The following is a 12596-nucleotide window of genomic DNA, read 5'->3' as shown; positions in this document are numbered from 1 at the left end:
AAACCTCCAATGGATGCCTGAAAGTATGGATAGTACCAAACCCTATATATACTGTGTGTTTTTCCTACACATACATATCTATGATATCTATGATAAAGTTTAATTTATCAATTAGGCATGTTCAGAGATTAATAACAGGGATGCCTGGGTGGCTCAGTTGGTTAAGCGTCTGCCTTCAGCTCAGGTTATGATCCCAGGGTCCTGGGATCAAGTCCTGCATCAGGCTCCCTGCTCAGCGGTGAACCTGCTTCTCCCTCAGCCTGCAGCTCCCCCTGCTTGTGCGTGCACTCTCTCACTCTCACTCTCTCTCTGAGATAAATAAGTAAATAATCTTAAAAAAAAAAAGATTAACAACAGTAATAAAGTGGAACAATTATAACAATATACTGTAATAAAAGTTATGTGAGTGTGGTCTCTTTCTCTCTCAAAATATCTTATTGTACGTACTGTACTCACCTTCTTCCTGGAGTGATGTGAGATGATAAAATGCCCATGTGATGAGATGAAGTTGAGGTGAGTGACGTAGATGTTGTGATGTAGTGTTAGGTTGCTGTTGATCTGATGACATGTCAGAAAGAGGATCATTTGCTTGTCAACCACAGTTGAAACACAATAATATCCCTCAAATATACAATAGTCCCCCCTTAGCTGAGGTTTCACTTTCTCTAGTTTCAGTTAGCCAAGGTCATGATGAGAAGTTATGTTGAGAAAGTCTCCCTTGATTCCTTTCTCCTTGAATGTTGCATTTTGAATGGATGTTGAATTTTGTCAAAAGATCTCTCGACATCTGTGAAGAAAACTTTATTCTTTCCCTTAAATTTATGAATACAGTTTATATTAATAGATTTTCTAATTGAACTAGTCTTGTATTCCTGGGATAAATCCCACCTGTTCATGTTGTATTTTCCTAATGTGGTATTGGGTTTGGTTTACAAACCGAAATTGTAAAATTGTTCCCTCCTGTGTATTTCAAAAGTAAAAATTTGTTTCTTTGTATTATAGTACCTAACATGGTGCCTTGTAATTATTTATTCGTCTCCTTGATTAGATTCAGAGTACTTGTAGAATGTGAATTAGATTTTACTCTTCTTTCTCCTTAGTGCCTAGCAGAGTTCTTCATAAATAGTTGGCGTTCTCTAAATGTTGTTGAATAAGTTAGAAGCAGAAATAGTCTATTAAATTCTTTTTTATTAAACTTTCATTTAATGAAATCTGGATATAGTGTTTCACTTAGAGAATGACCAGTCATATCTGTTATCAGTTCGAAAGAGCACTGGCCAGGAAAGTAGAAGAGGTCTGAGTTCTGGTCTAAAACTTTGGGTTTATGTAGACCATGAATAATATTTTGGCTTCAGATATCTTTGGATATGAGTTTTTTCATCTGTCAAATCAAGTTGACCCTCTGATCTTTTAAATTTTGTTTCATATCTAAAATAATTGTATGAAATTATTTCTTAATCATTGAGGTCTGTATTTTTAACATTCTACATACTTTTTTTTTTAATTTTTGCTTTTTAGAATTGTTTACCTGTTATAATCAATAGATACTCATGTGATTATAGATCATTTTGCAAAGCACATTCTGACTACAAATAAATTAGTTATGTTACAGAATATTTGTTTAAGAATATTGGTGAGATTATACAGCTTTTTTAACTAAATTATTTAATGTGTGCTTAACACATTTTACTTTTAGGTATGTCTGACTGCAGCAATGATACTACAACTCTTGGTGCATCTAAACCAGGCACAGAAGAAGTCAAGTCTAATTCTGAGGTGATTGGGTGATATTTCTATGGTTTTTTGAAATCAGCCCATCTCAATCAAAGTTTTAGACTGTCCAAATTGACTCAGTTGATCTAAACATGTGCCATTCTGAATAAACTCTTTTACACACATAGACACAGGAAAGGAGTGGGAAGAGAGAGATTTCTTCAAAAACGGGAAGTAAGTTGCTATTTACTTTTGGGCATCTGAAATTCTAGAATATACTTGTCACATAAATATGAATATAAAAGTTGGGGTCAAAGTATAGCTTTTAATTGTTATATTTATTTATTTATTTTTAAGATTTTTATTTGTCAGAGGGAGAGAGAGAGAGAGAGAGAGCGAGTGAGTGCACAAGCAGGGGAAGCAGCAGGCAGAGGGAGAAGCAGGCTCCCCACTGAGCAGGGAGCCCGATGCGGGACTTGATCCCAGGACCCTGGGTCCATGGCCTGAGCCAAAGGCAGACAGTTAACTGACTGAGCCGCCCAGGCATCCCTATAGTTTTTAACTTAAACATGAAATGAGGTTTCTGTTGAAATAATGTAGTAATAGGTTCATATTTGAACCTGTCTACTTCCGTATACTGTCTTTAGTTAGGTATGCATCAGAATCCCAAGTATAGATTTAAAAAAAAAAAACAAAACAAAAAACCTGAGTTCTTCTGAACTTTGCTTTTGACTCACTGAATCTGAAGCTACCGTGATAGTACCAGGCCATCTGGGTTTTGAGTTTTTTTTTCTTTTTGGAAGTTCTACAAATGATTCTAACCACTTCTCTGATGGTTCAATGAACCACTAGTTCATTAGAGTAAAGAGAAAAATATGAAAAAAGTTAATTTTATATTAAATTCAAGTTATCAGATGTTTTTAAATACCTAATACTAGTAAAGCCTCTCATGTTTATAGTGTGTAACGATTTATAGAGTAGCACTTTCATATTTTCCCATTTTGAACCTTAGAACAGTTTGGTATCATTCAGATAGTATACTAGAACAGCTGTTATTTTCCCCACTTATTTGTTGAACATACTTAGCTTTCAGAGATAGTGACTGACTTAGAGGAATTGGCAAGGCTGGAACACCACGTGGGGTCTTCTGACTCCAGATGCAGTGTTTCTAACCAGGTTGCCATCAGTATATATGAACAATGCCAGGCACAGTATTTCTTCAACTAAGCCAAGACACTGTGAGTCTGTGTGAAAGCTTTAACATGGGATTTAGAGCTAGATAATTTAATTTTAGTCCAAAAGTCAGAGATGAGTTCTGGTTGGCAAAATATGTATTACCTATGGAGGGTTTAGGATTCTTTGTGATTTAAAATAGTTTGGTTATTTACTGTTTGTCAAAACAATGTTTTAATTATATTTAGTTCAGAGAAACTAGGGAATTATGTATACTGTATTTATCTTAACTCATGGATTTGATTTTTTATGATCAGATCTCTGAATCTAAACTGTTGAGAAATGATTCATTCAGAGGAAGTTTGATGCTTGTGAACTACAGGAAGGATTGGCAGCCCAGCCAATGATAAGATTCATAATAAATGAAAGTATTGTATTCGTGGTTTACCACTGAGATTCAGCTGTCTGAATGTCACTCACATAGATGCTAAACTAGAAGTTTCTTGCTCTTTTAATAGAGAGGTAAACCTGAATGATGATGATCTGAAGGAAACCACTGCCAAGTAATCGTTGTGAAAATTTATATGTATATTAACATTAAAATCCATGTTATGGGGGCACCTGGGTGGCTCAGTCGTTAAGTGTCTGCCTTTGGCTCAGGTCATGATCCCAGAGTCCTGGGATTGAGCCCCACATCAGGTTCCCTGCTCCGCGGGAAGCTTGCTTCTCCCTCTCCCACTCCCCCTGCATGTGTTCCCTCTCTAGCTGTGTCTCTCTCTGTCAAATAAATAAATAAAATCTTTAAAAAAAAAAAAGAAATCCATGTTATGCATTCCCTGCATTTTTAGCCATACCCAAAGTGCAGTGTTCACAGGAAATACTAGGATTTAAAAAAAAAAAAGGATCAGGTGTGTGAGTATAGTCTGAATTTATGTCCAAATTTAAAAGTACTGTGTGAGTTTACAATTAACTGAAAAAAGGTTTAGGGATATTTTTGACTTTAAAATTCCCTGTTTATGGTGTGCGTGGATGGCACAGTTGGTTAGGCTTCCAACTCTTGGTTTTATCTCAGATTGTGATCTCGGGTTGTGAGATCGAGCCCTGCATCAAGCTCCATGCTCAGCGTGGAATCTGCTTAGGACTCTCTTTCCCTCTCCCTCTGCCTCTCCCTCCCTGCACGCGCACTCTCTCTCTCTCAAATAAATAAATAAATCTTTAAAATTCCCCATTTACACTGGGTATAAGATTGATGAATCACTGACCTCTACCTCTGAAACCAATACATTATATGTTAATTAATTGAATTTAAATAAAAAAAATAAAATTCCCCATTAGTATTCTACTAACTTGAATCTGCTCTTTTTCAAAATCCAGATGAAAACATTTTTGGGGGGTCAGATTTGCTTACATGAATTTTTCTTTGAATATATCTTTATATGTATTATGGCAGTTAACTTCTTAAATGTTCTATGCAACAAACTTTTCAGTAATTCAGACTAATCTTCGAGCTTGGTGCATCACTGGTGATCAGTTTGATGAATGAATTAATTCTCACTACTAGTATAAAGGATATATGGATATTGGTTTCTTAGGAATAGAATATTGAGGACATGGGTGATAGTTTTGATTTCTTTAAAAGCAAAACAGAACAACAGCAAGGGGGGTGCTGGGTGGCTTAATCAGTTAAGCATCTGAATCTTGGTTTCGGCTCAGGTCATGATCTCGCTGTCCTGGGATCGAGCCCTGTATGCAGCTGCTCGCTCAGTGTGGAGCCTGCTTCAGATTCTTTTTCCCTCCCTCTCTCCTTCTTCCTGCTGGCTCGCGCTCCCTCTCACTCTCAAATATACAGAATCCTTAAAAACAACAGCAAAAACTCCAGCTTTTTGAACTGAGCCAAAAACACTGTCAACCCTGAGCAAAAAGAAACTTAAAAAGTTCATTTAAGTTCTATAAGGTGAATTGCCTTGCTCACAATCATTCAGCTAGTTAATTATAGAACCTAGGGGGATTTTCTAGCTCTCAACCAAATGATGTGTTAAAATATCCGTCTCATCAGTGACCATAAAAATGCTTTCTTCTTTTATTGTGTGTGTGTGTGTGTGTTTTAATGACATCAGTTTTTTTCTTTCTAAATTAAAAAAGAAAAAGAAAACATGAGCTTGGCTTGCTTTATACTCTAGTCCAGTCTTGATTACAGCAGATGAAGGTGCATTTTGTTCTTTGTGTTTTTAATATTTAAACTTTATACCTTGAAATGTGTTTAAACTGCTGATTCTGTATCTGTGGAAGAAATAATGGTTTAATAGGCACCATTCACAGAGAGTCTGTTAGGTGCTAGACACTGTACTGGGTTTTACATATGTATTATCTCATTTAATACTATAATAACCCTGTTTGCATTTGAGATATTCTCCCTCATTTTACAGATTAGGCAACAAAGACCTGAAAAGGCTAACATAGCTAATGAGGAACAGAGCTATGATTTAAACCCAAATAAAAGTGGAAAATATGAGTAAATTTAAGAAACTAAATAGGGAAAAAATTATTTAAAGGTAGAAACAAGGATATTGGAAAAAAGCAAATAGGTATATTTTTAACAATAAAAAAGGAAAGAAAGAAAAGCAAGTGTATTAGGTATTAGCATGTTCTAGGGTTATTGCCTGAATTCTTCTTTTCTGTCTGACCTTCAGTATAGTAACACCAATACATATACCAATTTCTAATGTCCAAAAAATATATACAAAAATTTGCGTTTTTCTTTTATTATTCTATGAAGGGAATGCAGATTCTGCATTCAAGACATTTTGATTAAGAGAGGAAATTTTAAAATAAAGAAAATGTAGAATAATAATGTCTTTAGAGTGATACAAATAAAGAATTGTGACAGTTCAGAGGAGTGTCAGCCAGGAACATCACTGCAGGTGGCATTTTAAACTGAGTCTTAAGAGTGTGAGTAGAATTTGAGCATGTGAGTGATGATGGTCACTGCTTGAGCAAAGGCATAGAGAAAGGAAATTGAGAGACGTGTATGGGAAAGTGTGAATAATTAAGTTTGATTTAATAGGGTATCTGAAGTATAATTGATGGAAAGAAATAGTCCAGGTCATGGAAGGATTTTGAGTGTCAAGAGGAGTTTGCTTTTTTTATGTTGGAAACATATTGAGGGAGACAGAAGTTAAACATATACATAAATAGGGACACCTGGGTGGCCCAGTTGGTTAGGCATCTGCCTTCGCTCAGGTCATGATCCTGGGGTCCTGGGATCTAGCTCCAATTTGAGTCGGGGCTCCTTGCTTAGTGGGGAGTCTCCTTCTCCCTCTCTGTTTGCCCCTCCTCCTCCACTCATGCACACACACTCTCTTTCTGTCTCAAATAAATAAAATCTTTAAAAAAATACATAAGTAAATTTTATAATTAATGTAGTCTTTACTGCTATAAAGCAGGTTAAGGGGTTAAAGAGTGACAAAAACTGCAGATTTGCATTGGTTGGTCAGGGAAGGCCCTTCTTAGATGATGTTTTAGCAAAAACCTGAATGAAAATCTGGAAGTATGAACTTTCCAGAAAGAGGAAACAAGGGCAAAAATAAGATTGGTGTGTTTGAGGAACAGTGATGAAGGCTCTGTGGCTGGAACTGAGTGTCACTGAGGAAAGAGTGGGAGGAAATGTGGTTCAGGTGGTAGCTGGCAGCTGAGATTGGCTTGATATAGAAATGAGAATGACAGAGAATGAGAAAGTTGGGAGAAGATTTGAAATGCCGTGGTCAAGTAGCACCTGGTTGAAAATATAAGACAAATTAGGTGTTGATACTAATATATTAAAACATTTTTAAGGGAAGTTTGCAACGTGTGAAATAAAGATTAAATAGTAAATGAATTTGGGGAGGAGGAGCAAGATGGCGGAGGAGTAGGAGACCTAAATTTGTCTGGTCCCAGGAATTCAGCTAGATAGGTATCAAACCATTCTGACCACCTACAAACTCAACAGGAAATCGAAGAAAAGAATAGCAGCAACTCTCTGAACAGAAAAGCGACCACTTTCTAGAAGGTCTCCTCTGATTTGTTTAGTGTATATTTTTCTGGAGTTGTTATTACCCTTTTAGCATTTTGTTCTCTCATTCATCTATTCTCCTCTGGACAAAATGACAAGACGGAAAAACTCACCTCGAAAAAAAAGAACAAGAGGCAGTACCGACTGCCAGGGACCTAATCAATACAGACATCAGTAAGATGTTGGAACTAGAGTTCAGAATGATGATTATAAAGATACTAGCTGGGCTTGAAAAAAGCATGGAAGATACTAAAAAATCCCTTTCTGGAGAAATAAAAGAACTAAAATCTAACCAAGTCGAAATTGAAAAGGCTATTAATGAGGTACAATAAAAAATGGAGGCTCTAAATGCGAGGATAAATGAGGCAGAAGAGAGAATTAGTGATACAGAAGACCAAATGATGGAGAATAAAGAAGCTGAGAAAAAAACAACTACTGGATCACGAGGGCAGAATTTGAGAGATAAGTGATACCATAAGATGAAACAATATTAGAATAATTGGGATCCCAGAAGAAGAAGAAAGAGAGAGAGGGGCAGAAGGTATATTGGAGCAAATTATAGCAGAGAACTTCCCTAATTTGGGGAAGGAAACAGGCATCAAAATCCAGGAGGCACAGAGAACCCCCCTCAAATGAATAAAAATAGATCAACACCCTGACATCTAATAGTAAAACTTAACAAGTCTCAGAGACAAAGAGAAAATCCTGAAAGCAGCTCGGGACAAGAGGTCTGTAACCTACAACAGTAGAAATATTAGATTGGCAGCAGACCTATCCACAGAGACCTGGCAGGCCAGAAAGGACTGGCATGATATAGTCAGAGCACTAAACGAGAAAAATATGCAGCCAAGAATACTATATCCAGCTAGGCTGTCATTGAAAATAGGAGAGATAAAAAGCTTCCAGGACAAACAGAAACTAAAAGAATTTGCAAACACCAGACCAGCCCTACAAGAAATATTGAAAGGGATCCTCTAAGCAAAGAGAGAGCCTAAAAGCAACATAGACCAGAAAGGAACAGAGACAATATACAGTAACAGTCACCTTACAGGCAATACAGTGGCACTAAATTCCTATCTTTCAATAGTTACCCTGAATGTAAATGGGCTAAATGCCCCAATCAAAAGACACAGGGTATCAGATTGGATTAAAAAACAAGACCCATCAATATGCTGTCTGCAAGAGACTCCTTTTAGACCCAAAGACACCTCCAGATTGAAAGTGAGGGGGTAGAAAACCATTTACCATGCTAATGGACATCAAAAGAAAACTGGTGGCAATCCTTATGTCAGACAAATTAGGTTTTAAACCAAAGACTATAATAAGAGTTGAGGAAGGACACTATATCCTACTTAAAGGGTCTGTCCAACAGGAAGATCTAACAATTGTAAACATCTGTGCCCCTACTTTGGGAGCAGCCGATTATATAACCAATTAATAACAATCAAAGAAACACATCGACACCGATACAATAATAGTAGGGGACTTTAACACCGCCCCCCTCACTGAAATGGACAGATCATCTAGGCAAAAGATCAACAAGGAAATAAAGGCTTTAAATGACACACTGGACCAAATGTATATTCAGAACATACATATATATTCAGATATGTTCAGATATATTCACAGATATATTCACAACATTCCATCCCAAAGCAACAGAATACACATTCTCCTCTAGTGCCCATGGAACATTCTCCAGAATAGATCACATCCTAGGTCACAAATCAGGTCTCAACCAGTACCAAAAGATTGGGATCATTCCCTGCATATTTTCGGATCACTGCTTTGAAACTAGAACTCAGTCACAAGAGGAAAGTCGGAAAGAACTCAAATACATGGAGGCTAAAGAGCATCCTACTAAAGAATGAATGGGTCAACCAGGAAATTAAAGAAGAATTTAAAAAATTCATGGAAACCAATGAAAATGAAAACACAACTGTTCAAAATCTTTGGGATGCAACAAAGGCAGTCCTAAGAGGAAAGTATTATAGCAATACAAGCCTTTCTCAAGAAACAAGAAAGGTCGGGGCACCTGGGTGGCTCAGTTGGTTAAGCGACTGCCTTCAGCTCAGGTCATGATCCTGGAGTCCCGGGATCAAGTCCCGCATCAGGCTCCCTGCTCGGCAGGGAGTCTGCTTCTCCCTCTCCCACTCCCCGTTTGTGTTCCCTCTCGCTGTGTCTTTCTCTGTCAAATAAATAAATAAAATCTTAAAAAAAAAAAAAAGAAACAAGAAAGGTCTCAAATACACAACCTAATGCTACACCTAAAGGAGCTGGAGAAAGAACAGCAAATAAAGCCTAAACCCAGCAGGAGAAGAGAAATAATAAAGATCAGAGCAGAAATCAATGAAATAGAAACCAAAAGAACAGTAGAACAGATCAACGAAACTAGGAGCTGGTTCTTTGACAGAATAAGATTGATAAATCCCTGGCCAGACTTATCAAAAAGAAAAGAGAAACGACCCAAATAAATAAAATCATGAATGAAAGAGGAGAAATCACAGCCAACACCGAAGAAATACAATTATAAGAACATATTATGAGCAACTATATGCCAGCAAATTAGACAATCTGGAAGAAATGGATGCATTCTTAGAGAAGTATAAACTACCACAGCTGAACCAGGAAAAAAATAAAAAACCTGAACAGACCCATAAATAGTAAGGAAATTGAAGCAGTAATCAAAAATCTCCCAACAAACAAGAGCCCAGGGCCAGATGGCTTCCCAGGGGTATTCTACCAAATATTTAAAGAAAATTAATACCTATTCTTCTGAAACTGTTCCAAAAAATAGAAATGGAAGGAAAACTTCCAAACTCGTTTTATGAGGCCACCATTACCTTGATCCCCAAACCAGACAAAGACCCCATCAAAAAGGAGAATTACAGATCAATATCCCTGATGAACATGGATGCAAAAACTCTCCCCAAAATACTAGCCAATAGGATCCAACAGTACATTAAAAGGATTATTCACCACGACCAAGTGGGATTTATTCCTGGGCTGCAGGGTTGGTTCAACATCCACAAATCAATCAATATGATACAATACATTAATAAAAGAAAGAACAAGAACCATGTGATTCTCTCAGTAAGTACAGAAAAAGCATTTGACAAAGTACAGCATCCTTTCTTGATTAAAACTCTTCAGAGTGTAGGGATAGAGGGTACATACCTCAATATCATAAAAGCCATCTATGAAAAACCCATAGCGAATATCATTCTCAGTTGGGAAAAACTGAGAGCTTTCCCCCTGAGGTCAGGAATGCAGCAGGGATGTCCACTATCACTACTGCTATTCAGCATAGTATTAGAAGTCCTAGCCACAGCAATCAGACAACAAAAAGAAATCAAAGGCATCCAAATCGGCAAAGAAGAAGTCAAACTCTCACTTTTTACAGATGATATGATACTTTATGTGGAAAACCCAAAAGACTCCACCCCAAAACTGCTAGAACTCATACAGGAATTCAATAAAGTGGCAGGATATAAAATCAATCTACAGAAATCAGTGGCATTTCTATACAGCAACAACAAGACAAAAGAAAGAGAAATTAAGGAGTCAATCCCATTTACAATTGCACCCAAAACCATAAGATACCTAGGAATAAGTCTAACCAAAGAGGCAAAGAATCTGTACTCAGGAAACTATAGAATACTCATGAAAGAAATTGAGGAAGACACAAAGAAATGGAAAAATGTTCCATGCTCGTGGATTGGAAGAACAAATATTGTGAAGATGTCAATGCTACCTAGAGCAATCTACACATTTAATGGAATCCATATCAAAATACCATTAACTTTTTTCAATGGGAACAAATAATTCTAAAATTTATATGGAACCAGAAAAGATCCCGAATAGCTAGAGGAATGTTGAAAAAGAAAAGCAAAGGTGGTGGCATCATAATTCCGGACTCCAAGCTCTATTATAAAGCTGTAGTCATCAAGATAGTACGGTACTGGCACAAAAACAGACACATCGATCAATGGAACAGAATAGAGAGCCCAGAAATGGACCCTCAACTCTGTGGTCAACCTTCGACAAAGCAGGAAAGAATGTCCAATGGAAAAAAGACACTCTCTTGAACAAATGGTGGTGGGAAAATTGGACAGCCACATGCAGAAGAATGAAACTGGACCATTTCCTTACACCACACACAAAAATAGACTCAGAATGAATGAAAGACCTCAGTGTGAGACAGGAGTCCATCAAAATCCTAGAGGAGAACACAGGCAGCAACCTCTTCGACCTCAGCTGCAGCAACTTCTTCCTAGACATATTGCCTTTAAAGGCAAGGGAAGCAAGGGCAAAAATGAACTATTGGGACTTCATCAAGATTAAAAGCTTTTGCACAGCAAAGGAAAAAGTCAACAAAACCAAAAGACAGCTGACAGAATGGGAGAAGATATTTGCAAATGATATATCAGATAAAGGGCTAGTATCCAAAATCTATAAAGAACTTTTCAAACTCAACACCCAAAGAACAAATAATCCAATCAAGAAATGGGCAGATGACACTTCTGCAAAGATATCCAAATGGCCAACAGACACATGAAAAAGTGCTCAACATCACTCGGCATCAGGGAAATCCAAATCAAAACCTCAATGAGATAGCACCTCACACCAGTCATAATGGCTAGAATTAACAAGTCAGGAAACAACAGATGTTGGCGAAGATGTGGAGAAAGGGGAACCCTCCTACACTGTTGGTGGGAATTCAAGCTGGTGCAGCTACTCTGGAAAACAGTGTGGAGGTTCCTCAAAAAGTTGAAAATAGAGCTACCTTTTGACCCAGCAATTGCACTACTGGGTATTTATCCCAAAGATACAAATGTAGTGATCCAAAGGGGCACATGCACCCCAATGTTTATAGCAGCAATGTCCACAGTAGCCAAACTATGGAAAGAGCCAAGATGTCCTTCAACAGATGAAGGGATAAAGAAGATTTGGTGTATATATATGCAATGGAATAATATGCAGCCATCAAAAAAATGAAATCTTGCCATTTGCAACGATGTGCAGGGAACTAGAGGGTATTAGGCGAAATGAAATAAGTCAATCAGAGAAAGACAAGTATCATATGATCTCACTGATATGAGGAATTTGAGATACAAGACAAGAGCATAGGGGAAGGGAGGAAATAATGAAACAAGATGAAACCAGAGAGGGAGACAAACTGTAAGAGACCTTAATCTCAGGAGACAAACAGGGTTGCTGGAGTGATGGGGGGTGGGAGGGATGGGGTGGCTGGGTGATGGATATTGGGGAGAGTATGTGCTATGGTGAGTGCTGTGAATTGTGTAAGACTGATGAATCACAGACCTGTACCTCTGAAACAAATAATACATTGTATGTTTAAAAAAGAAGATAGTAGGAAGGGAAAAATGAAGGGGGGGAAATCGGAGAAGGAGACGAACCATGAGAGACTATGGACTCAGAAACACACTGAGGGTTTTAGAGGGGAGGAGGTGGGGGGATGGGTTAGCCTGTTGATTGGTATTAAGGAGGGCACATATTGCATGGAGCACTGGGTGTTATACACAAACAGTGAATCGTGGAACACTACATCAAAAACTAATGATGTAATGTGTGGTGACTAACATAATAAAATTAAAAAAAAAATAATTGAATTCCCATATACTCATCATCCACATTCAAT

General features: G+C 37.5%; 1 protein-coding gene across 9 annotated transcripts in view; it reads left to right on the top strand.

The window, feature by feature from the left end:
- The window catches only part of ARFIP1 (ADP ribosylation factor interacting protein 1), a 125398-nt gene that overhangs the window by 11828 nt on the left and 100974 nt on the right, over positions 1-12596 (top strand). For 5 of the 9 annotated variants that reach the window (XM_035022886.1, XM_035022884.1, XM_035022880.1 and 2 more), the window contains exon 2: positions 1697-1776. The exons of 3 other annotated variants lie outside the window; for them this stretch is intronic. In XM_035022886.1, the coding sequence (XP_034878777.1) occupies positions 1699-1776 (78 nt within the window). In that variant the 5' untranslated portion in view covers positions 1697-1698. Of the gene's footprint in view, positions 1-732; positions 1948-12596 lie in introns of those variants that run through there. One more of the 9 variants, XM_035022882.1, reaches the window with a different exon arrangement.

The sequence above is a fragment of the Mirounga leonina genome, unplaced genomic scaffold, assembly GCF_011800145.1.
Source record: "Mirounga leonina isolate KUSES-001 unplaced genomic scaffold, KU_Mleo_1.0 Mir_176, whole genome shotgun sequence".
NCBI classification, from domain to species: domain Eukaryota; kingdom Metazoa; phylum Chordata; class Mammalia; order Carnivora; family Phocidae; genus Mirounga; species Mirounga leonina.
Note: the sequence above shows the minus strand (reverse complement) of the source record. Positions and strands in the feature narration are given on the sequence as shown.